Source organism: Monodelphis domestica, chromosome 2, assembly GCF_027887165.1.
Source record: "Monodelphis domestica isolate mMonDom1 chromosome 2, mMonDom1.pri, whole genome shotgun sequence".
Lineage (NCBI taxonomy): Eukaryota > Metazoa > Chordata > Mammalia > Didelphimorphia > Didelphidae > Monodelphis > Monodelphis domestica.
Window position 1 is genome coordinate 401,943,464 of NC_077228.1, and position 26,894 is coordinate 401,970,357.

The following is a 26,894-nucleotide window of genomic DNA, read 5'->3' on the forward strand; positions in this document are numbered from 1 at the left end:
ATGGCAGGATTGAACTGTGTGTATGTGTGTGCATGTTTATTCTCAAGTGCCTAAAATTATAGCATGAATGACAAAAAATTGTTCTTACATATATATGTCAAACACTAGAATGTGTGGCCAATGAGGAATGTGCTGTTTTGGATTATCATTTGGGATTTTCTTTATATATATATATATGTGTGTGTGTGTGTGTGTGTGTGTGTGTGTGTGTGTGTGTGTGTGTGTGTGTGTATAATAGGTAATATACAATAAGAAGGTTCAAAGGCTGAGATGGCGATGCAGCAAAGCACTGTGGAGTGCTTAGGGCGTGTTGGAGCACAAAAGACAACACGGCCATCCAATGCAGCTGAGGAAGTCTCCAGACATAACAATTTTTCGTGCCACTGGACCCAGGCTTCCAACGCCGAGAGAGTGGGACTGTCTCTGTGCATCGACTTTTCCACTTAAATCTCTTTCACGCACACAAGTATCTTTGTGCACACTCATCTATCCTAACCCCTCCCACCCTCTTCAACACCTGCGGCAATGGGGGAGTGGTGACGCAACAGGTGGAGGTGACCACTGGCAGTTGTAGTCACAATCTTACACATAGGTGGCCCACAGACCTGTGGTCTCTCTGCCCTGTACCCGGGCATCAGGGTCATTTGACAGCATCCTGGGGGACTGAGCAGCCCTCTCTAGGACACCACTGCTCACCCTAATGAAGGGAGGGGACTAGAAAAGGTGTCCCAAACATTGCCTGCCCTACAAACTCCCGGTCAGCACACCGCGGCTGGCAGGTCATCCCTTTAAGCGATCGAAACCAAAGAAAACAAAACACAAAGAAACTCCTACTAGGAGCCTGGAACATCAGAACATTACTTGATAGAGAGAATACTCCAAGACCTGAGAGAAGAACAGCTCTAATCGGTAAAGAACTGGCATGATATAACATCAACATTGCAGCCTTAAGCGAAACACGTTTACCAGAAGAGGGATCACTCAGCGAGCCCACCACTGGATACACCTTCTTCTGGAAAGGTAGAGCTATAAGTGAAGACAAAATCCACGACATTTGCCTGGCTATCAAGACCAACTTGCTCAAACAGATGCCAGACTTGCCTGTGGGCATCAGCGAGAGGCTCATGAAGATCTGTTTACCTCTCAGCAAAGACCGGTATGCCACAATCATCAGCGCATATGCCCCAACACTGACCAGCACAGAGGAGACCATTGAGCAGTTCTACTCTGACCTGAGCGCCATCTTGCACTCAGTGCCCACAAATGACAAGTTGATACTACTGGGAGACTTCAACGCCCACATTGGCCAGGAACATGAAAGATGGAGAGTAGTGCTCGGCAAACACAGCATGGGCAAAATGAACAACAACGGCCTACTGCTACTCAGCAAATGCTCAGAGTTCGAACTCACCATCATGAACACTGTGTTCAGAATGGCGAAAAAATATGAAACAACATGGATGCACCCACGATCAAAACAGTGGCATCTCATTGACTACATCATTGTACACCAGTGAGACATCCAGGATGTAAAGATCACCAGAGCCATGAGAGGAGCTGAATGCTGGACAGACCACCGATTGGTTAGAGCGACTCTTCAAATGCGCATTGCGTCTCACCATCCAAAATGTGCCCAGACAGTTCGCACATTTTACAACGTGAGTCATCTTAGAGATCCATTTTATCTGCAAACATTCCAGTCCAGACAACAAGCTGTTTGTCAAGGGACCACTCACTGGAAGCCCAATCGAGAAATGGAACCAGTTCAGAGACACAGTGAAGGAAACATCAAAGGCAGTCCTAGGCCCCAAACAAGGCAACCACCAGGACTGGTTCCATGAGAACAACACTGCTATTGAAGACCTGTTGAACAAAAAGAACAAAGCCTTTATGTAATGGCAAAATAACCCAAACTCTGATCCTAAGAAGGACAAATTCAAGTCTCTCCAAGCTACAGCGCAGTGTGAGATCAGGAAGATGCAAGACCGATGGTGGGAAAAAAAAGGCAGAAGAAATCCAGAGCTTTGCTTACATGAAAAACTACAAACAATTTTTCAGTGCCTTCAAGACTGTCTATGGGCCATTGAAACCCACCACCACTCCCTTGCTATCCTTTGATGGTGACCCTCTCATAAAAGATAAAAAAGGCATCATCAACAGGTGGAAAAAACACTTCAGTCAGCTTCTCAACCTACCTTCTTCAGTCAATCAAAGCGCCCTTGACCAGATCCCCCAAAACCGCACCATTGAACAACTTGACGTCCCTCCTTCAATAGAGGAAGTCCAAAAAGCCATTAAACAAATGAGTGCAGGCAAGGCACCTGGTAAAGACGGGATCCCAACCAAGGTGTACAAGGCCTTAAATGGAAAGGCACTCCAGGCATTCCACATAATGCTGACCAGCATATGGGAAGAGGAAGACATGCCCCCAGAACTCAGAGATGCCTCCATCATAGCCCTATACAAGAACAAAGGCGCACGAGCAGCCTGTGACAACTACAGAGGCATCTCACTACTCTCCACTGCTGGAAAGATCCTCGCCCATGTTATACTCAACAGACTCCTGTCATCTGTTTCAGAGTAGAACCTGCCTGAATCACAATGTGGCTTCCGACCAGATCGCAGCACCATCGACATGGTATTCACAGTGAGTAAAATGCAGGAAAAATGCCTTGAGCAGAACCTGAGTCTCTACATTGTCTTCATAGACCTGACAAAGGCGTTCAACACAGCGAACAGGGACACATTGTGGGTGATCCTTAGCAAGCTCGGTTAGCCAGCAAAATTCGTCAAACTGATCTAGCTCTTTCATGCCGACCTGACAGGGGAAGTCCTATCTGGTGAAGAGACTTCCAATCGCTTCAACATCTCCAATGGCGTGAAACAAGCCTGTGTCCTCCCTCTGGTACTATTCAACCTATTTTTCACCCAGGTACTATGACATGCTGTGATGGATCTAGACCTGGGCGTCTACATCAAATACTGACTGGATGGCTCACTATTCGACCTTCGCCGCCTGACTGCAAAAACAAAGACAACAGAGAGACTCATCCTGGAAGCTCTCTTCGCAGATGACTGTGCTCTCATGGCCCACCAAGAAAATCATCTCCAAACCATTGTGGACAGGTTCTCCACTGCAACAAAACTGTTTGGCCTGACTATCAGCCTTAGCAAAACAGAGGTGCTGTTCCCACCTGCACCAGGGAGGCCAACTAATCAGCTGTGCATTAAAATCGACAGCACGCAGCTTTCTAACGTCAACACTTTCAAGTACCTGGGCAACACCATCGCCAACGACGGGTCCCTAGACCATGAGATCATCCAAAAGACCAGCCAGGCACTCAGGCGGCTGTGCTGCAAAGTCCTCCAACACAGCGGTCTAAGCACTGCGACGAAGCTCAAAGTGTACAACGCAGTGGTCCTCAGCTCGCTCCTGTATGGTTGTGAGACATGGACACTGTACCGGAAGCACATGAAACAGCTGGAGCAATTCCACCAATGCTCCCTCCGGTCAATCATGAGGATCTGATGGCAGGACCAAATCACCAACCAGGAAGTCCTTGACAGAGCCAACTCCACCAGCATCGAAGTCATGGTCCTCAAAGCCCAGCTACGATGGTCTGGACACGTCATCCGCATGGACCCACAGCGAATACCAAGACAGGTATTCTAAGGTGAACTGTCAGCTGGACTCAGGAAACAAGGCCGGCCAAAGAAAAGATTCAAGGATCAGCCAAAGTCCAACTTGAAGTGGGCTGGTATTACACCAAAGCAACTAGAACTCGCTGCCTCTGTCAGAAGCAGCTGGCGAACCCACATTAACCATGCCGCCGCCACCTTTGAAGATGAACGACGTTGACGTCTTGCCACTGCGCGTGAACACCGACACCAGGCCACAACCGCACCTCCCGTAACAACTGGCAGATGCCCCATATGCCACAAACTCTGTGCCTCAGCCTTTGGACTTCAAAGCCATATGAGGGTACATCATAGATGAAAACACACAAAGACAATTGTCATTCTCGGTCACCGAGAGACTACCACTAATATACAATATAATACAAAATTATTATATAGCATATATTATAACCTGTACATATACAATCTAGACATACGTATGTCTATACATAAACCTAGTATATAAATTCCAACATTTTATTGACTTCCTTAACTGATTCAGGAGACTTTTCCTTACTTCCTTTCAGTATAGCACTATTGATTGTTGATGAGATGGTAAACTTGAGAGAAGTGACTTATTGCCTTTCTTTGAATCTCTAGTACTTAGCACTGTCCCTGGCACATAGAAGGCATTGAATGAATAAGTATTGACTGACTTGAATTAACATATGTTGAATATGACTTTGTTGATTTTCTGTGTTCTTTACCCAGAATAAGGTTACATTTGGTATGCTTCCTAGAATTGTTTCCCTTAGCTTTGGATGCAAAAAACAAACAAACAAAAAATGGTGCTAAACTACTGCCTGGACCTCATGTTTGGTCTGGGAAATTCTTTCTCTTTGTTCTCCAGGATTTTCTTTTATGGAGTGGACTTTATTATTGCAAAAATGGGTGAGAAGTGTATTTCTTATTTATATGTAAGATGTCTTACACGTGATCCATTTTTACTTCTTTAGCTTACAATGTAGATCATCCCTCTGATTCCATTTTGGCTTAGTATGAGCCTTCACAACCTCCTTTCCTTCCATACTACTCTTCAGGTAAAATATTCACGTTTTGTCCTTGCAAAGACCCACAATTTAGTACTGTACTCTGTGTTTTGTTCTTTCAGAATTTCATCCCATTGATATGATTTTTCTAGAGAAAAATTTAATCTAATTCTTTCTCTGAAAATACTAGGTCTGCATAAATGACTTTTGTACTGTCCAAATATTTTTATATAGCCCCAGTGATTTAGTTCGACAGAAAGTTTGAAGTTCTTAGTTTGATGATCTTTCACTGACAAAACATTTTCAGTGAATTTTTTTTTGATAGGCTTAATGTTATCTATCCATACTTTTTCCTTCAGTTCTCACTAAATATTCCAGATGGGACCTGATGTAAAAAAATCAACTTCTTCTGTTTTTAGTGATCTCAAGAATCAGTGAAAGGATCAAAGATGATTAAGCTCCTTTAGGGTTATAGTTCAGAGCAGCCTTAAATAGACTGAAACATAACTATACTTCTCAGAGTTGCAATCTCTTGATATCATATACATTGCATTATCATTCATCTAAGTATAGATATTGATCCCAAATGCAGTTAGACAACGAGGTTACTACATAGCTATATTTTCATCCTTTCTTTCAATAGGAGCATAAAATACTTTTATTCACTCCATGGCACAAAGTATAAACTAACTACTTAAAACTATTAATTACTCAGTAAGTAAATATTTGTTAACCATTGACTACTTTCTAGGCATTATGGCATGCACCAGGAATACGAGCAATCCCTAATCTCCAAGAGGTTCAGTTCTAATGGGAAAGACATGGAAGACATGCATAGTATATGCAGAATAATTATGAAGAATAAATACATGGTAGGCAGTAGCATTTGGAAATATAAGAGAAGGAAAAGCTTCCGCTGAAAGATGGTGAGATGCATTTAAAGGAAAAAATGGATTCTGATAGATACAATATAGAAGCAAGAGCATTTTAGTCATGGGAAATGTTTAATGCCAAGGGCACAAAGAGGTATAGAGTATCACACAAGAGCCATAGAGGGAAGGTCAAATTGACTTGATTGTCAAAAGGAGGAGGGATATTAATGTACAATAAGGCCAGAAACATAGCTTGCCATCAGGTTGTGGTGGTCTTTGAATACCAAACAGGAATTTATATTTCATCTTTGAGATAACAGGGAGCTCCAATAGTTTGTTGGGTAGAAGAGTGATATTTTAGATCTATGCTTGTTGTTGTTGCTTATTCATTATCAGTCAGATTCTTCATGACCCCATTTGAGGTTTTCCTTGGCAAAAATACAGGATTGGTTTTCCATTTTCCTCTCTACCTCATTTTTCAGATGCAGAAACTCAGGCAAATAAGGTTAATGACTTGACCAGGATCTCATGGCTAATAAGGATCTGAGGTCCAATTTGAACTTAAAAAATATGAGTCCTCTTTACTCCAGATACAGCACTCTATCCACTATACCACCTAACTGCCCTAGTTCTCTGCTTAAGAAGCATTATTTTGGATGGGCTTGAGTAGGAAGAGAGTTGAGGCAAAGAAACCAATTGGAGGGTTATTGTAATAATCTGTTAATACCTAAAAAGAACCTGAATTAAGGAGCTGATAATGAGTAGAGAAAGAAAGAAATATGATGAATGTTGTGGAAGTAGAAACAGCAATATTTGGCAATTGATTTTGAAATGATTTGTTGTTTAGTCACTTTAGTCATGTCCTACTCTTCTTACTCCTTTTTTTTTTTAGGATTTTCTTGAGAGAGATACTGGCAGAGAAACATTTTCTTCCCTAGCTCAATTTACATGTGAAGAAACTGAGGCAAACAGGATTAATTACTTTCCCAGGGTCACATAGCTAGCTAGTAAATGTCTGATGACATATTTGAACTCAGGAAGATGAGTGTTCTTGACGCCATTCCTGACCCTCTATCCTTTTTTATTATCTAGCTGCCCTGGAAATGAAGAGTAACAAATCATGGCTAATTCTGGTGCTATCACGTGATATTGTGTGAAATATATCAATTATTTATAACAATCACCTCTAAAGGATACACCACTTAGATATACTATTCTCAGTCTTTCTCCTTTTGTCTCCATAGATACTTTATCCCAAATGATCTCTACCCTTGTAGTTTCAATTCTATAGAGTTAATAACCAAAGCTAAAATCAATTCTATCTTCTTTCTCCAAAACCTTTTCCACATTCCAAACTGCCAGACAAATATTGCTACTGAGAGTTCCAACCAACTTCTAAAACTGAATTCATTATCTCTTCTTCAAACACCACACTAACTCATGCCTCTTTCCATTAATGTTACCATAATTCTTCCAGAGATTCAAAATACTATTATAGCCATCTTTGACTTCTTCTCCCTTCCTTCTCATATAAGTTGCCAAGTTATACAAGTTCTTGTGCTTGTCTCTGAAATCTGCTTCTTCCTTTCCATTCTCACTGATGTTACACTAGAGCAGTCCTTTATTACTCTAAATCTCAATAAATGAAGTAGGATCAAAGGATCATAAGTATAGAGTATGAAGGGTCCTGAGAGGCAGTTTAGTCCAACCTTTCATTTTTTGATATAATAACCCTGAGGTTAAATAACTTGCCCTGGTCACAAGGTACTTGGTGGGGAAACCAGAATTTCAACATTATTTCCACTGTAGCATTCTGAATTCTAATTGACCTCTAAATTCTTTAACTCTTTCCATACACCATTATCTGATTATTCTTAAAATAATACTTTTATCCTATTAACACCTTCAGTTGAAAAACCTTAATAATATCTAATTGTCAATAGGGAAAAAAACAAACAAACTCTATCGTTATTTAGAGGTCCTTTTAGTGCAGCCAGTCTTTCTAGGTAGAGGCTGGATCTTGAGTCAGAAAGAATAGAGTTCAGATCTAACCTCCAATGTAACTAATTGTGTGATCCTGAGCAAGTCTTTTCTTTCTTTCTTTCTTTCTTTCTTTCTTTCTTTCTTTCTTTCTTTCTTTCTTTCTTTCTTTCTTTCTTTCTTTCTTTCTTTCTTTCTTTCTTTCTTTCTTTCTTTCTTTCTTTCTTTCTTTCTTTCTTTCTTTCTTTCTTTCTTTCTTTCTTTCTTTCTTTCTTTCTTTCTTTCTTTCTTTCTTTCTTTCTTTCTTTCTTTCTTTCTTTCTTTCTTTCTTTCTTTCTTTCTTCCTTCCTTCCTTCCTTCCTTCCTTCCTTCCTTCCTTCCTTCCTTCCTTCCTTTCTTCCTTCCTTCTTTCCATTCCAGTCTCTGTTTTGGTGTTTTGGTCAAATTTTTCACTGAATGTAACTTTCCATTCTCTGGTTATAATTTTCTTTGCCCCAAAGTCCACTTATCGAAATCCTATCCAGTCTATAAATATAGGTCCCAGCTCAGATGCCACTTCATTCTTTAATCCAGCCTTTTATCTCTCAGTTAGGAGCTATATTCCCCTCCTGTAATTTTTTTATCATGGTTTCTTTGGACTGGGTCCTATAGCATTATAGATTTTGAACAGAAGGGACTTTTAGAGGTCATTGAGTCTCTATCCATTTTCAAAGAAGGAAATTGAAGCAATCAGGAAGTAGGCAGCAGATTTGACCCAGGTCCCCTAACTGCTCATCCATTGTTCTTTCCACTACCCCAAAGCAGAAGCTAGACTAGGAACAAGCTTATATCTTAGTTATTTGGGTACATACCCTAATTAGATTAAAATTTTCTTTAAGAAGGAGCTAGGTATTAATTTTTAATATCTGCAACATCTCTCATGATGTTTTTGCATAGTAACATAAATATTTGTCAGAATATAATGATAATTATGTTTATGTAATAATAATAATAGGTAACAATTACAAAGCACTTTAAGGTTTGCAAAAACACCTTACAAATATGATCTCATTTTAGCTTCATAATTACTCTCTGGAAGTTATCTGTATTATTATTACCATTTTACAGATAAGCAAACACATACACAGCTTTTGATTGCCTTGCCAAAGGTTGCATATGAATTAAGTGTCTGAGTCCAGATTTGAACTCATATCTTCCTGACTAAAGGTCCAGTGGTCTATCTATGATGCCATCTAGCTGCCTCTAGTACTACAGGCTTACAAAGTATTTTCTTCACAACAACCTTGTGAAATAGATAGGGAAGAACAGTATTTATTGTTCACATTCTCCAAAGTGAGGAGTGGAGGGTTCAGAAGTGTTTAGTAAAGTAGCTTGTCTGGGGACTGTAAGGGGTAAATTTTATGGTTGAACTGAATATGTATATTTTTTAGTTGATCTGCAGTGATTTAAATTCTAAATCCCAGGGAAATACTCAAACCAGAATGGAATTTTATAGTGGTTTATTTACAATAGAAGGAAGAAATTAAGAATGAGAGAGAGAGAAGAAAAAGGGAAGGATAGCTGCTTTGGCCTGGCCTGAATCTGGCAGTAGTTCAGAGGCCTAAGCTAGGGTTCTCCAGAGGTTAGTAGCTCCAGAAAGGCAAAGGAAAGGGAGTCCCAAAAGATGGGCCCTTCCAGAGGCTGTTGCCTCCAGAAAAACCAAGGAAAGGGCAGTCAGCATTAAAACACACTATGTGATTGCCTAAGGGAAGCAGTATTAAGCTCAAGCTCCTCCCTCCATGGTTGAGTTCCATGGCCAAGTCCCTCTCACAGGAAGTTACGCAAAATATAAAGGCAGTTCTTTACATCACTTCCTCTTGTCTTACATGTACCAATGGTGGCTTTGGATGGCCCAGAGAATCAGTCAGTTGTTTCTGATTTGTCACTTGCTAGTACATAGACCTTCCTTCCCCATACTTAATCCTTAAGTAGGGATGTATACATTCCTGGCTGCTAGAATTCTAAAGACTAAGCAGGGTGGAGTAAAATTCACAGCTCACACAACCAAGAATTGCCTAAGGTGGTATTTGAACCAAATATCCTAATTCTAGGTCTAACAATGTAATAAGATGCCTGTGGTAATCACAACCTGTCTTGAATAGTACCTATTATTTTCCTCCTTAACTGTCAGCTTTTTATGGTCAGAAACTATGTTTTTATACAACCTTATCATCTCTGAAGTGTACATGCTAAGTAGCAGGGACAGAAATGTTTGTCAGATGCTAATGATTATGGACATGTTGATGACAATCCTCATTAGGTAACAAATTTTGTTCCTTGTCAAAACACAAAAATCTAAAATATTTGAATTATTTCAGATTCAATAGAATTGATTTTTTTTAAACCCTTACCTTCCATCTTGGAGCCAATACATAGTATTGGCTCCAAGGCAGGAGAGTGGTAAGGGCTAGGCAATGGGGGTCAAGTGACTTGCCCAGGGTCACACAGGTGGGAAGTGTCTGAGGCCAGATTTGAACCTAGGACCTCCCGTCTCTAGGCCTGGCTCTCAATCCATTGAGTCACCCAGCTGCTCCCAGAATCGATTTTGAAATAAATACTCTGCCCGAAAATCCAGTTGCTCTTTACAGCTGAGTCTTGCTCATTTGAATATCGAAAGAAGATATTCATCATATGGAGAAAGTATGCTATTTTCAACACATGCACATATGAACAACACAGATGTCAGAGTAATAAAGGAACATTGTTATTTCTTCACTAAAAGTGTTATTTTATGTCTACAAATAGTCTGTCTACAGACTGTCAGTGATATTTACTAACACATTTGTCTCTTTTTCAGCATGCAATTGTCATGGGAAGGCTGAAGAATGCTATTATGATGAAAATGTTGCCAGCAGAAACCTGAGCTTGAATATCCATGGCAAGTACATTGGAGGTGGTGTATGCATTAACTGTACTCAGAACACCACAGGCATCAACTGCGAGACTTGTATTGATGGCTTCTTCAGACCTAAAGGGGTAATGTATGCCTTATTCTCCCTTTTGTGAACTGCACACATATCTTTTGCTTAGATAAAGATCCATTAAATAGGAAAGCATGATTTTTGGATAGCTTCTAGAAAGGTTAGCTCCGCATTCTGACAACTGACTAGGCAACATTCACAGTTGGAAATGTTAGAAAATAGATGTTTGGGTGCTATGAAAACAAAATAGCCTTGATAAGAAAAATGCACTCGAGGTCAAGGCCTCTCAGTATGAATTAGAAGATAATCAAGTCATATAAACAGAACATTCATGTTCATATCAGCATGAGTTCTGACATAGAAAGCAGGGAGGTGCTTTTGTTTTTGTTTTTTGGCTAGAAACGAGAAAGGAAAAGAGTAACTTTAAAAACATTTTTCTTTTTTAATTAATAGCATTTACAGCTAGCTGTCAGCTGAAATGTAGGCCTTTACATCTATTCTTAATTTTAGAATTTGAAAACAACTTAACAGTATACATAATCCTCTCAATACAAATCTATTTCTATATCAAGATCTATTAACTTTGGTCAAGGGATTTCATAGGAAATACTGATTTTAAATCAAGTCTGGGAGCTTGAGTTATAGAATTCTTCTAGGGAAAATTTCAAATAAGCATTAAGTTGCAAGTATTTTTTACAATTCTATAGGAGGATTCATGTTTAATAAAGTAAATGGGTTATGTAAAGGTGAAATTATGGTTGAGACTAAAAAAAATCTAAATTTAAGTGGTCACCAAGGGAAATCCCAAATAATAAAATACCAAAGTCAGCTGCTAAATTTTATGGTGATTTAATTGATAGTGGAGATGATTAAGAAAAAGGAAGGAGAAGGAGTAGGTTTTTTCTCTCCCTCTACCCCCACCTGATTAGTATAGGATGGGGATATCAGGAGATAATGGATTAAGGGTTTGGAGTATGAAGGAGGAAGGAATCAGCCTGACCTCCAAAGGGGCTCGGCTAACATACCCAAACCTGAAATCAGCTCCAGGACAAAACTTACCACCCAACACTCCAAGATGTTGGAACACTTAGCATGCTACCAGCCAGAGTCATCTCTCCAGGGAAAGAGGAGGAGCCAGGAACTACCATGCCTTATATGGACATTTTTACATCATTTTTCTGCATCTCATCTGTACCAATGAGGACTTAACTTGATTTAGGATAACCCAGAGTTCTGTCCTTTTTTTTTTTTGCACATGTCTGTTGAAGGCCATCTCCTCAGGTAATTAAATCTTGAGTTTGATGCACACTTTGAAAATCTTGTTAAACTGAGGAGGGTGAGGAATATTGAGTTTCCAAGACCTGATTCTGTTATTCTAAGTATCTCCATTGTTACTGAGCAGGAAATAGCTAAATCACATCTTTTAAAGAATGGTCTGATTAGGGTGGAATAGGTTTGAAATTCACAGTTAGATGAATTCCACCATATCTTCCAACGATAAGAATCTATGAAATGCTTATAATTACAATAACATTTCTGGCCATATCATTATAGATTGTATTTTGGACTTGACATTTAGGAAGAACTGACTTCAAATCCTACCACTGGCATTTTATAATATTAGGAAGTTATATGACTTAAATTAGCCTTGGTTTTCTCATTTATAAAATGACATTTAATAATAGCAATAATCTCATAAGGTTGTTGTGGGAATCAAAAATGAAATATATATAAAATGCTTTGCAAATCTTAAATTGCTATCTAAATGTTAACTATCCTCATCATTTTTAAATTTCAATTAAAAATAAGATGACTTATATTTGTTAACTTGGAATATGTTTTAATTTAACAGACCTTCATACTACATCCATTTCTGAATTGATCATATATTTAAAATTACTTCATTGAGTTGTCTTAATATTTTCACCTCATAGTAAGTATATAGGCTATCATATTTCATATATATGGCACTTCATCATTTTCAAAGTTCTTCCACATAGGCTGCCTCCACTGATCTACATAACAGCCCTTCCAAACACATGAAGTAGGCAGATCAGATATAATTATTACTCTTCTCATTTTAGAGATGAGGAGACTGAGATATTGAAGTAAAATAAAATGAGCAATTTGCATAACCAATAAGTGACCAAGTTTGGATTACAACTTTTCTTTCCTAATACAGTGTTCTTTGTAGTTACCTGTAAAGTGCAGGAAAATAAATCAATATCATCCTTAATCCCTCTTCCGTGAATCAAATCCCCAAATACATGAAGATTCTCATCATGTTTCCTTTAAGTCTTTTCTTCTTCTGTTCCTTAAACCAGTCTTCACATGGCATTATTTTTGAGGCCTTTTACTGCCTTGGCAATTCTCTGGAAATTCTTCTGCTTCTTCAATGTCTTTCCTAAAACATAGTACACACAACTATACAATCTGACCAAGGCAAATGACCTTCCTAATTCCAGACATGATATCTTTCTTTGTTGCTTTTTTCTTTCAACTTGAAATGTAAAAACTACCATTTCAAAAGATTGAAATGGAAATATTGAAGCATTCTAATATACTTTGAAATGTGTTTTTTCATTTTCTTTCTTTTATAATGAATTATGTACTCATTATCAACAATATGTGTATATATTTCATGTACAAATATAATGTCTCTGAAGAAGCAGAAACTTTTGTTTGCAAAAAAAAGGAAGAAGTTATTAGAAAAGTGGTAGATAGCATATACTCAATTTAAAGTCATCTAAATCAGAACAAAAAAGTAATTATATTAATTTAATCAATCTACCCTCAAACCCTTTTTAAAAATTAAATTGAAGAACAACTTTTAAAATAACCAATTTAAAAGTCTGACTATTTTTATTAATTCTTTCATGAGGAATTTGTAATTTCATGACCCAGAAAAGATAGTTTTGATTAACTAATAAGTTATCCTTCATAAGTATTCAAATAATTCTATTATATTTTAAGTCACAAATCAAGACTTTTTCAAATGTACTTGGGCAGCTCTTGATTGCCATACTAGTTCATTTTAAAATAGCGTGTTTTTTTTTTTTTTAAATCTGGTGCCCTGTATTACACCACTATCTCCACCATTCACTGTATATGTTGTTGATGTACATATTGAAGTGAATATCCATCAGTGATGGTCAAATTATTAAAATGTTCTTGTGGTGGCACTTCTTTTCTTGCTCAAATTGTTTAATTATATTCATTAGGAACTTTGAGCACTCTGAAAACATTTTAACCATACTTAAGTTTGTCAACAAAAGAGTAACCATCTAATATCACCTTACCAGGATCACCAAAATTATTTGGGTATGGTAGCTATGAAAGTAAATACATACATCAGCTATGAATCAAACAAATGAATACTTAAATTTTTAAATAGCATAGTAGATAGTGTTTAGGGCCTGGATCCAAGAATACTCATCTCCCTAAGTTCAGCTGTGTGACCATGTGGAAGTCACTTAACCTTGTTTCCCTTAAGTTCATCATCTGTAAAATGAGTTAGAGAAGATAATTGCAAATTATTCCACTTTTTTTCTTTTTGTAAAGAAAATGCCAAACAGGGTCACAAAGAGTCAGACACAACTGAAAACAATGGAATGATAACAACAAATGGAAAGAATAACTAAGATAAAAGATTTTAAAATGAATGTTGAAAAATTACAATAATATCTGACTCTTTGTCACCCCATTTGGGTTTTCTTGGTAAAGAAACAAGGGGTATTTTACCATTTTCTTCTCCATATTTAGGACATATTGATTACTTAGAGCTGTGATTTGATAGAAACTTGGATCTTTTGGCAACCGATACATGACTAATCTCCTTACTACAAATACAGAGCTCCTAGAGCACTCATCTGGACATCTTTACTGGAATTGTTTCATTTCCACAGGCAGAAATATTACTCATAATCTCAAAGCTGTAACATTGATTCAGAAACCTTTAAGAAATAATAACTTAATATATATCCCCATATCAAATACAATCTCTAAAATACATGGGAAGAAAAGCATTCAATATCTAAAGATCAACTATAGATAAAGACTAAAATCATGTAGGAATAGAATGAAAAACAGTTTTCCCATTTTCTCTTAGAGTTTTACTGAAGATACACTGATATCTCAATACTTTAATTCATCTACAAAGGCCAATATTTTATACAACTAGTCAAAATCCCCTTGAATATTAACTATGTTTTTTTTTAATTTTCAAGAATTTTTTTATTCTAACAAGTAATCCTAGAAGATATTACTAGGGAAGTTAAAACTTGTCTAGGGGAAATTTTTCTTATAAAAAAGTAAAGATTAAAGAAATAGTAAGTATGATTAAAAACAGACATAGTAAAAATTATGAAGAAGAAGAAGTTAATCATATCAGGAGTCGTCAAAAAGAATGCAACGTTTAGAGAGAGCAAGATTTTTGGTAGTCTTTTTAACTATGAAAAAATAAATAAAAGAGAGTGACTTGTCCCAAACCCCACTAGAAAAAATGAAAAGAACAAAGTAATAAGAACTGCTAACTTTATATAATGTCTAAATGTTCAAAAGTACTTAATATACCTTATATGTCATCCTAACAAAATCTTATGAGTCTTGGTACTATCATTATCCTCATTTTATGGAAGAAGAAAAGTCAGTTGCCCAGTGCCATGCTATAAGTAAGTATTTAATGTAGGATTTAAGCCTAGATTTTCATGATTCTATTCCAAGTTTCTGTTCATTCAGAAGTTATGAGTCTAAGCTAATGGCACTACCAATGATAATGAGGAAGGAGTTGGTAGAAAATATTGGATGAGAGAATATCAATAACAATATAAAGTTATATAACTGTGGTATCACAAGCTAAAGTTTATGTCTTAAGTATCTCATTATCTGTACCTCTGTTAAAATGTAAAAATAAGCATAATGATCATTTATATGTATAAAGTATCAAAAGTCATAGGAACAAGGTCAATTAGGTAGCATATTGGCTAGAGCACTGGACTTGGAGACAGGAAGACTCATATTCCTGAGTTCAAATCTGGCCTCTAATATTCTTAGCTGTGTGACCCTCAGCAAATCATTTTTAACCCTAATTGCCTATCCTCTACCTCCCTTTAGCCTTGGAATCAATACTTAGTATGGATTCTTAGAAAGAAGGTAAGGATTTTTTTAAGTCATAGGAACTTATAGACTACTATACCTCAAAAGCACCTTAGAGATCTTGTATGACCATCTTCAGTATTTAACAATCATGCATGATTGTCTGAGTGTCACTTTCCTTTCTGATAAGGCACTGTGCCTATTCATTCCAAATTCATCCAAGAGTCTAGCATATTGTAAGAACCATCCAAAATATTTAGTAGATCACAATGGATTAGTTGTTGCCATGTCTAGTGGTTTTTACATATTTAATTGACCTAAGTATTGCAATGATTGATCTTGCTCCTGTCAAGGAAATAGTAACAAGGAAATGATCAATGACTTGTCATGAAGATCAAAAATTCCAACCTGATGAAGATGTTTATTTAACTTAGAGTCAGTAGACAAAGATGGACATTAAAATCAGTAAAGTAGCCTATGGAATAAATGATATGCCAAGGGCTATCTTTTAAAATGCCAAACAAGTTCCCATTAAGAAAGTAACTTTAGGTATTCACTGAATTATTCTTGCTGATATTTGTTTTTTCTTTTGTGTAGTCCCAGCCACTTGGTAACCTTAGGCATGTCATTCAATTTTCCTGTGTCTGTGTTATTCCATCTGGAAAATATACTCAGAAACAATAATATATAATGCAGCCATGTTAATGAATATGGGTCCAGAGCCTAATTTAGGTCTAAAATAAATCACCCGTTAGAAAAGCAGAAATTTCTGAGAAATTGAAATGAGAACTCATGCATTAGTGCCTTTAGAGCCATTCTTCATTAGCATTGGCATATTTGATAACAAATAGAGAAAATATTCAGTATAGCAAAATGTTTGTTTGGCCCAATTTTAGTCCAATGGTCTCTTTTTCCATGAGTAAAATAAGTATCAATGATGAAATTTTTTTTGGAAATTTTAAATTTTGTTAAAAGTAGAATTGTTTCTTAAACTCTTTTTGTATGATATGATTTGTCATGTGTATTGTATTATGATTATAATAACCAACCTCAATAATTCATTGCTGAAATATAGGGAAATTGATGTGCTTCTAAATTATTATGAATTGCCAAATGTTGGCATTTATGCCATTGTGAAGCATTAGTAATATTTCCCTGTTTTTATCTTGATGTTTTTAGGTATCACCAAATTATCCAAGTCCATGCCAACCATGCTATTGTGATCCAATTGGTTCTATACATGAAGTCTGTGTTAAAGATGAGAACCATGCCAGAAGAGGTAAGGAATATATTTTAGATATGTATAAATGATTAAAATGAAAGCAAAAGAATGATTTAGAGGAACAAAACCTGAAGAAATTAATTTTTATTAATTCAATTCCAAGCCCATGTATATTGATATTAACAAAGAAATATCTGTTTGTAGTTATCACAAGTGACAGCAGAGATAACACAAATGACATAAGGAATACAACTGGCTGGATGACCTAGGGAAACTCACATAACCTCTAAGACCAGTAATCTCCAGCTCAAATACTAATTTGTGTCACTAAACTATGCATAGTATGCATATTGTCTAAGAAAACCACATATGACATTATCTATGTTTTATTTATTTTTGTTAAATATTTCCAAATTATATTTTAATCTGGTTCAGAACGAACTTGGGAATTTTATGGAACATAATGTTACTAATTGGCATGACAACTTTCTAAGGTTCTAAATTGAAGGAAAGGTGTTTACCTGTATTGGTAGAGAGAATTTCCCCATCAAAAGCTGTCTATGCCAATTTGATTATAGGTCCATTATCCTCCATTCCACATTAGACTTTAATAGTTTCTGTGTATTTATAGTAGGGTTAAGAAATTCTTAATCTACATGAGTAGTTTACAATCAAATAAGAAAGAAATATAGGAAGCAAAATGTATAATTTTCATGAGAAATCTAAAAGGATTTGCACAAGCAAAACTAATTCAGTTAAAATTTAGAAGGAAAACAAAAATGGGGAAAAGATTATAGTTTCTCTGAATAAGACTTTATTTCTCAAATATATTGGGAACTAAGCAAAATTTATAAAAAAAATATAAGAGCCATACCAAAAATGTCAAATTGTTCAAAGGATATGAATAGGCAGTTTTCAGAAGAAGAAATCAAAGCCATCAATGGTCACATAAAATGCTCTAATTCACTATCAGTTACAGAATTGTGAATTAAAACCTCTCATAGATACCATCTCACACATATCAGGTTGGTTAACCTGACAGAAAAGAAAAATGACAAGTGTTGGAGGAAATTTGGACAAAATAGAAACACTAATGCATAATTGGCAGATATTTGACTGATCCAACCATTCTGGAGAATATTATGGAATGATGCCCAAAGGACTGTCAAACTATGCATACCCTTTGACCGCAACCACCACTAGAAGTATATCACTAAGAATCAAAGAAAAGGGAAAAGAATGGATTTGTACAAAATATTTATAGCAGATGACCAACTGAGAAAGATTCAGCTATACTTAGCTACCTTTTTCCCTTCCTTTATTTTTCTTGTGTATGTTATTTGTTTTCTTTTGCAACATGGCTAATTTGGAAATATGTTTTGTATGACTTGACTTGTATAATCAATATTACATTTCTTGATTTCTCTAGCAGTGTGGGAAAAGAAAGAGGGAGGGATAAATTTGGAACTCAAATTTTTAAATGACAAATTTAAAAAATTCACAGTTGTGAAATGTATAATAAAATAAATAAAATATATTTAAAATGTATATAGCAATTCTGAAGATCTGAAGATTCTTTTTGAAGAATAGCAAGTAAAGTAGACCACATGATAAAGAATTAACACAGAATTACAAATTTGGATGAGACTTCACAGATCATCTCATCCTGTATATAAACAAGAACCCCTCTGATCAACAACAGCTCCATATGTACATCATCATCCCATTCTTCTTTTTTTGATAGCTCTAATTGCTAAGGAAGTTTGCCTTTATATTTGCCAAAGGCTGCTTCTTCATCTTCTTCAAATAATTCTGCTTTCTTAATCAAGCAAAATAAGTCATTAATGTGGTAGTATCATCCTGGAGGAAGGTATCTGTTGACATGTTTGTTGGTCCCATTTTGTTTGACATTTTAGTTGATTTGGCAAAAAGAATGAACAGGATTCAAATCAAATGTGCAGATACTAAAGCTGAAAGAATAAAAGACATTGGCAAGCTAGAACAATGATTGTAATCTAATATGATGTTTAATAGATGTAATTTAAATAGATTTTGAAACTAAATGGCACAGGTACAACATGGAGGAGGTATGAATAGGCAACAAATCTTATGATAAAAGATCTGAAATTTTTCGTGAGCTACAAGCTTAATATGCATCAATAATGTGAAGTGACAGACAAAAAAAATTTTTAGAGGAGATTATGGATAGAGAGGTGAGAATTTTGCTATATTCTGTCACTTAACATTACTGAGCATCTGAAATATGATGTTCAGTTTTGGGAATGATATTTTAGTATGCTAAAGTGAATCCAAAAGAGGATGACTAAGCTTGTGAGAGGACTCAAAAACATGCCATTATATAAAGATCAGGTAAAAGGATTGAAGAAATTTGGCCTAGAGAAGAAAATACATGAAGGGGGAACTGTCTTCAAATATTTGATGGGTTGTTTTTGGAGAAACTTCCATTGTTCTTTGTAGCCATACATGATAGAATCAGTAGGAATAGAAGTTGTAGAGAAATAATTTTCCACTCCAGGTGAGTAAAATCTTCCTGATAAATAAGTAAAGCTGTCCAAAAAAAGGGGTGGGCTACCTATGGTGTTAATACATTCTCCTTCATTGTAAATCTTTGGGTGAGAACTACTAGTGTGGAATATTTCAAGGGACATGCCTGTATGACAATGATTTGAAATAGACAGCTTTTAGAGGACCCTTCTAACTCACATTCCATCATTTAGGGATTCTGTCAGTCATACAGAAGTAGATGAAAAGATTCAAATCCAAGATCCACTAAAGCCAAGTCCTTTCCTTTATTCACTGTAATATGATGCTTACATGCTGTCTTTAAAACCAATAGGGTTAGATATTTCTGGGTATAAAGTCTATGAAACCTTCATACAAAGAAAGAATTAAGGTTTTAGGTTGTTGTTGGTAGTTTGGTTTTTTTTTTCCCCCCCAAGGTGGAAACTCAGTATGCTGCAGTAGTTTCTTTTATTGCTTTAAATGTTCCCTTGCCCTCTTCCATTTTAAAGAAACAATTATACTGCACAATTAATTGTAAACGATGCCATTTAATTAGTCTAATTGTATACTATTGACAAAGAAGCTTTTGAGAGACTTGTAGTAATATTTTTCTAGATCAAGTGATAATAAGGTACACGGCAGAGCAAAGAGTGCCAAGGAGGGTAATTACTTAGGTGATTACTTCAGTTCAAGAGGATGATTACAGTACAAATACAGTGCTAGTCTTTAGTTATACAGCAGGGATGGTACCATCAGGCCATAAATATAGGCTACTATGTCATATTGAATAAAGAGAAATTAAAATGTTTTATGATTCTATTATTTGGAGTGTGAGCATATGTCAGTATGCCATTGAACTAAAGTCTCAAAATCATTTTATGAGTCTGTAAGCAAAATATTTCATAAACCATGAAATAAATATGCCTCTAATCATGAATCCAAAAATGCAATTATTTTTTCCTATTGCAGAAGTCTCAGGCAAAGAGATTTTTGCCTCAAAGTAAGTTAGGAAAAGAAGGAAAATTTAGTGTCAAGGGCTTTTGATGAACGGCAGATTTCCCTTCCTTCCTCCCTATCCTAAGTTAAATACCATGAACAGAAAGAAGGCATGTTTTCAAGGAGTCAGAAATTCAATGTCGTGAATTCCAAGAAGACTTGGAATCAGGATGATCTGAGTTCAGATCCTGATCTGGACACTTATTATAAAAGTAACCCTGGGCAAGTCATAAGGTATCCCTAAGCATGTTTGCTTAATCTATATATTGGAAAGGATAATAGTGCCTACAAAATATAGTTGTTGAGAGTTAAGATTATGTTTTTAAGGTGCTTTGAAAATTTAAATGGTATGCATGTATAAAAACTATTATTACTAGATAATATATGGAAAGCTAAGAAGCAATTCTGAGCTAAATTCCTTTCTTATGAATCAGGAAAAAATATACCATAGATTTCAAAACAATGTAATTTAGCCTCCCCCTCTCTCCTTTATTTTTCTTAACAATAATAATTACTAATTAGTGTAGTACTTCTATGACAATACATATGGTGACCAAAGGATGCTTTCTTATTGTTTATCATTTGTGTCTATGTTTTTTTTTATGTAACTTTTCTATCTACTTACTTATGTAGATTTACCTGGTGAGCTAGAAGCTCTTTTATAGACCACCATTTTACAATATGTTCAGCACTAGAAAAGTGAAATCATTTGTCTAGGGTAGCATAGCTAGTGGCAAAACAAGGATTCTGGAGCTCAGGTCTCATGACTCCATGTTCAGTACCATTTCCCCTATATTATAATGTCCCTGTTCCTTTGGTGATATTTTTTAAATTTTTATTTGATTTTCTTACTTTTAAATAAAAGATGCATTTGTCAAAACTAGTATTAAAATATAGGAGTTAAAAGAACATTTTTGAAAGATTATAATATTATTCAAATATTAAGAAAATGCTTTATTATGTGATCTTAATTAGAATTCATAATTAGAAGAAAATTAGAATTCTAGTCCAACCTGTTCATTTTACAGGTGAGAAAAATGAAAACCAAGGAAGTAAATTGATTTGTCAGTCAATAAGCATTTGTTACCCACATACTAGATTGTGGACCCTGCTCCAAGTGTTTTCACCAAACTAGTGACAGAACTGATATTCAGAACCACATCATGATTCAAAATCTGGTTCTTTGTCCTTCACAATTTTCACTGACTAACTCGTTTCCTGTTTCCAAAACACAGAAAAAAAAAAAAAGAATAATAGCTAAGGAGAATTCCATTAAAATATTTTGCACTGTAATTTAGTCACCTTTTAGATTACCCTGCAAATTTATTGAAAGGACCACTTACCAGGACTCAACCTCAACAACAAAAGAGATTGCATGCACCCACTACACCTCTTACTTGTTTTCAATTAATTTTTTGAATTTAACTTTTTTTTTTTCATTTTTCGGACATATCAGTAATGCCTGGCTCTTCCTGACCCCATTTGATGTTTTTGTGGCAAAGATACTAGATTGGTTTTCCATTTTCATTTCCCACTCATTTTACTGGAAACTGAGGCAAGTAGTATTATGAGACTTGCCCAGAGCCAGGTAACTAGTAAGTATCTGAGGCTGGATTTAAACTCAGGTCTTCCTGACTCCAGGCCTAGGCAGTGGTGTGCACTGGACCACTTCATTGCCCTCAAAAATTAATCAAAATTAGTAGCCACTTAATTGACCAAGAACCATTGAAATGTCAGTTTTTAAACAAATAAAAGAAGTAAATAAATCAGTCATTCCTCATTTCTCCACATAGCTTGTTGTTATCATTGTTGGAATTTTTTTTTTCCTTGAGCAATATACTGAGCCAAATTTCTATTTCTTGGGGGATTCCAACTGACAACTTTTGAGCTATAGCTACAGAAAACCCTTTGCTATAAATCATACTCTTCACATTTTCAGATCTCTTCTAACCAGGAATATTCAAAATGTGCCCCTTACACACCCTAACAAATGCTAATGCCCACTCTCCTGGGAGTTATAATTTGCTCTGGGAAGTAGAAAATCTATATCTGATAGCTCTCTCCTTTACTTTGATGTACTGAAGTCCCTAGAACACTCCTCTCAGACTCTGGTATGGTTTCCTGTATTAAAGCATTTATGAAGAAAGGGTATATCTTACTTTGGCATATGCTACCATTATCTGAATAGATTGATTGGATATCAAAACTGAATTACCTTGATTTCCTCTTATGTCAGAGTATATGAATGAACTCACTTATGTATATTATTGATATCATATTGATCTTTCCCTAGGTTTATTCCCTGGATCTTGCCATTGCAAACATGGCTTTGAAGGAGTCAGATGTGATCGGTGTGCTCGGGGTTATACTGGTTACCCTGACTGTGTGCAGTGCAATTGTAGTGGGGCAGGAAGCACAAATCATGACCCTTGTATAGGAACCTGTAACTGTAAGGTATGAATTTTGAGACTTGTATTTTTCATTGAGCATTTATTCTTCTGCCATAAGTCAAGGTCATCATTTTTTGGTTTTCTTTTTTATCTGTTACCACAAAGCAATTGTCACTACTTTTACAGTAAATAACCATTATCTGCTCTGAACGTGACACTCCAGTAAGTGTCTTTTAAATGGCTACTGGGAACACCCCAGCAAGACATTCAACTTCAGTCAGACACTTCTGAACCACCTGCTGTTCATGTAAACAGAAATACACAGAACTTGAACTACTTATGAATCCTTCCAAATCTCTGAGTCATTTTCTAACAAAATATCTTTCTAGCCCTTATCTGATTCACCCATTATAAGAAGTAGTCACAAAGGCTTGAGAATAGCATGTAGTTTGCCTTTAGAGTTCTAAATGTGATCAAATCTGATCTGACTTTTCCTCTAGTTTCTAAAATAATAGTCTCCTTAAAGAGTTTCTTGGGATTTATGATGTGTTGAAATTTGAACATAGGACCTAGAGTTACTATTTAAATTCAAATTCTTGCTATTAATTATCAAAATACAGTAGTTGGCCTTAGTGGATTTATTTGAAGGTTCTTTAAGGGTGTATGATAGCCTTCCATTTATCAAAGACATGTTATAAGAAACAAAACTTTATTTGTAGTATACCTTGGACTAATCAGAGAGAAGGTATGAGTAATAGTAAAAGAAGGTTGAAACTAATAACTAATTCTCATGACAGTCCAATAATTTTTTTATAAATAAAAAGAAGCTCAATAAGATCTTTGTACTCACACAAACTCATTGTATGAATCTAAGATAATAAAACTGGTTTCCAAGTTGCCCATCATTTATTAAGCACTGACTTTGTGTATGGCACTCTATTAAATATTGTAGATATGATGGTATATAAGCTTCTTGAGGGCAAATACTATTTCACTTTTTTCATATCCCTAGTGTCTAGGTATAGTATCCATAGGTCTTTATAAATTCCCATTGATTAAGTGAAAGGCAGAAACAATCCTATCATCTAAAAAATAGCTTTTAAGGGATTTTACTATAGGCCATACATTGGACTTATGTATACCAAGACAAAATGAAAAATAGTTACTGCCCTCACTAAACTTACATTCTATATCTGTGGTACCTAATAGTGTCTTTCATTGTTTTTACACAATTTATACTTGATAAAAATAGGCTGTTTAGAACTAAGGTAATACAACTCAAAGGCATAGTTAAATACATAACAATTTGAAGAAGAGACAGAAATAATGAACAACCATTTAAAGCAGAATATTAGTCCCTGCCTTCAAAGATTTTATAGTCCTAAAATTTCAAGTCCTAAAATTTAATGCCACTTCTAGTTTTCCTATTTCGTATCAGTGTTAGAAAAGATCTTGAGTTTTTCCTTGTCTGCTCCCATACATAAAGAAGAAGACAGCTGTAAGTTATTGGCAGAGTAAGTCTATGATTCTGTGAATGAGCCAGGTATCTGGAGTACTAAGTCAATTTAATTATACATGTATTCTGACAGTGAATTCAAGGACTTTCTTAAGGATGTCCCTGAGAAACTCATCTAAGAAAGAAGCTGGGCTAATAGTTAAATAGTTAGCTAGTTGAAAACGCTTTAGTAACTCAGGCCAAAGGACAGCATAGTTAGTGAATAGAATACTGAATTCACAGGCACAGAGGACCTGGATCTAATCCTGATTCTCTGACTTTCTGGGTGTGCAACTCTGAACAAAGCCCTCAAACTCTTTAGTTGGCCATTGTCTCATTCATAAAATAAAGATAATAGCCAGTCTACCTACCTCATAGGACCAATGTGAGAAAAGAAAACACTTTGTAAACTCTAAAGTGCCATAGACATGTGAGGAATTGCTATTCAATGGGAAGAAAAGACAGATTTCAGACACTCAGAAAGAAAAAATAATAGCAAATAAGACATGCAGTGGGGATGTCTAAAAAAGCTTAGGACTAGAATGTTGTCACCAATCGCAAAACTCTGTGGGAAAGCTCCGTTAGCAATTTACTGTTTTTTTTTTCTTATCTCAGGCTTATGGGGAGAATAATTATAACCCTATTCATGAAGATGCCCCCTACAAAGACACTTGAAGCTCTACACAGACAATTATAATTCAACAATAAACAGCGATTTAGAAATCATAAAGGAGAATGAAAACCAAATAAATAGCATCATTAAAAGAGTTGCCCTTCAACTATGTGTAATTTTTTTTGCTGATGTCTATAAAGACTCATAAATTAAATGTGTTTTAACCAAAAAATAAAAAGCCAAAACAATTTCCCCTTGAAACCTAGTAAAATATAATATAATGAAGAGTATGACCTATATTATAGAGTGTATAGGTATTTGGTTCAATTCAATGCATAAATAAGATATAATCTAAGACATTTCAATCAAATATGTGTACTCTTTGAATACTGATTAGGCTTTTGAAAATGCAGATAGAAATGTGGTAATCTGAGCTATGATGAAACAAGACCCATCATTGACAATATAATTGTATAAATTACAAAATGGTATTTTTTAAAAAAGGAAATTTAAAGGTCAAGAAATGCAAGTGGAATTGAAAGAACCATTGAAAAACAGAAAATGCTATTAAGGGGCAAAGGCAATGGATGCATAAATTTGAAACTGATCTAAAAACATATGGTTGCATATTCGACCATTTCAAGATTATAGGATACATTTTAATTAATTCGATAGTTTAGAATATTTTTCCATGGTTACATGATTTATGTTCTTTCCCTCCCCTCTCCCTCATAACTTATATGCAAATTCCACTGGGTTTTCCATGTGCATTGATCAAGACCTATTTCCATTTTATTGATATTGGCACTAGGATGATCACTTAGAGTCTACCTCTCCAGTCATATCCCCATCAGACCATGTATTCAGGGAAATGTTTTTCTTCTGTGTTTCTACTCCCACAGTTCTTTCACTGGATATGGATAGTGTTCTTTCTAATATGTCCCTCAGAATTGTCCTGTACATTGCATTGCTGCCAGTAGAGAAGTCCATTGCATTCAATTGTGCCACAGTGTATCCAACTCTGTGTATGTTATCCTGGTTCTGCTCCATTCATTCTGGACGTTGGTTCCAGTTCACATGGAATTCTTCCAGTTCATTATTACTTTCAGCAAAATAGTATTCCATCACCAACAGATACCACAATTTGTTCAACTATTCCCTAATCGATGGACACCCACTCATTTTCTAATTTTTTCAACCACAAAGAACATGGCTATGAATATTTTTGCATGAGTTTTTTTTTATTATTATTATCTCTTTGGAGTACAAACCCAGCAGTAGTATGTCTGGATTAATGGGCAGGCAGTCATTTAAAGCCCTTTGGGCATAATTCCAAATTGTTGAGGCTGTTTTTTGAATACTCATGCAGTGATAGATAGAATGCAAATGAGATGAAACATGTTTGCAGGCATATTCGTCAATAGGGTGTCATTCTTAAAAATGCTTAAAAACTGAAGGCTATTAGGAACATGACTTTCCTTATTCAAGCTACTGTAATATTCTAATTAATTTTATAGTTTTAATGAAAGATAAATGTGGCCATGACTAAAATAGCTTTGGCTTTGAGTAAATGACAGACTAAATAATTCCATTCAATCCAATCTAATACAACAAATATTTCCTATGTATCATACATTTTGTTAGACTATAGAGATAAAAAGATAAAATGCAATTCCTATAGGAGTTTACATGCTATTGTATCCACTGTGCCTAACACCATGCCTTTCACACAGTCAGTATTTAGGTAATAATGAACTGGTTGGAACTTATTTTATATAAATGTTGGAGTTTAAAATCATAGAGTATAATAGTCCACATTTACATAGTTCTTTATGATAAGCTTTACTCCTATTCTCATTTGAGTATCATATCCTCATGAGGAAAAGTGATCATCATATTCCATTCCACAGATTGAGAAATTGATATATATATATATATATATATATATGTATATACTGAATTAAAATGATTTTCCAGCATCACACCTAAGTAGTTATAAAACTGGTGCTCAAATACATGTTTTCTGCTTATAAATCAAAGGCTGTTTACTTTGTACTACATAATAGTAATAGCTGACATTTG

General features: G+C 35.5%; 1 protein-coding gene across 1 annotated transcript in view; it reads left to right on the forward strand.

Annotated features, from left to right (window-relative positions):
- LAMA2 (laminin subunit alpha 2) overlaps positions 1–26,894 on the forward strand; it is a 923,420-nt gene that overhangs the window by 428,847 nt on the left and 467,679 nt on the right. The window contains exons 8-10 of the mRNA XM_056818751.1: positions 10,356–10,534; positions 16,753–16,852; positions 22,608–22,768. Coding sequence (XP_056674729.1) covers positions 10,356–10,534; positions 16,753–16,852; positions 22,608–22,768 — 440 coding nt within the window. The remainder of the gene's footprint in view (positions 1–10,355; positions 10,535–16,752; positions 16,853–22,607; positions 22,769–26,894) is intronic.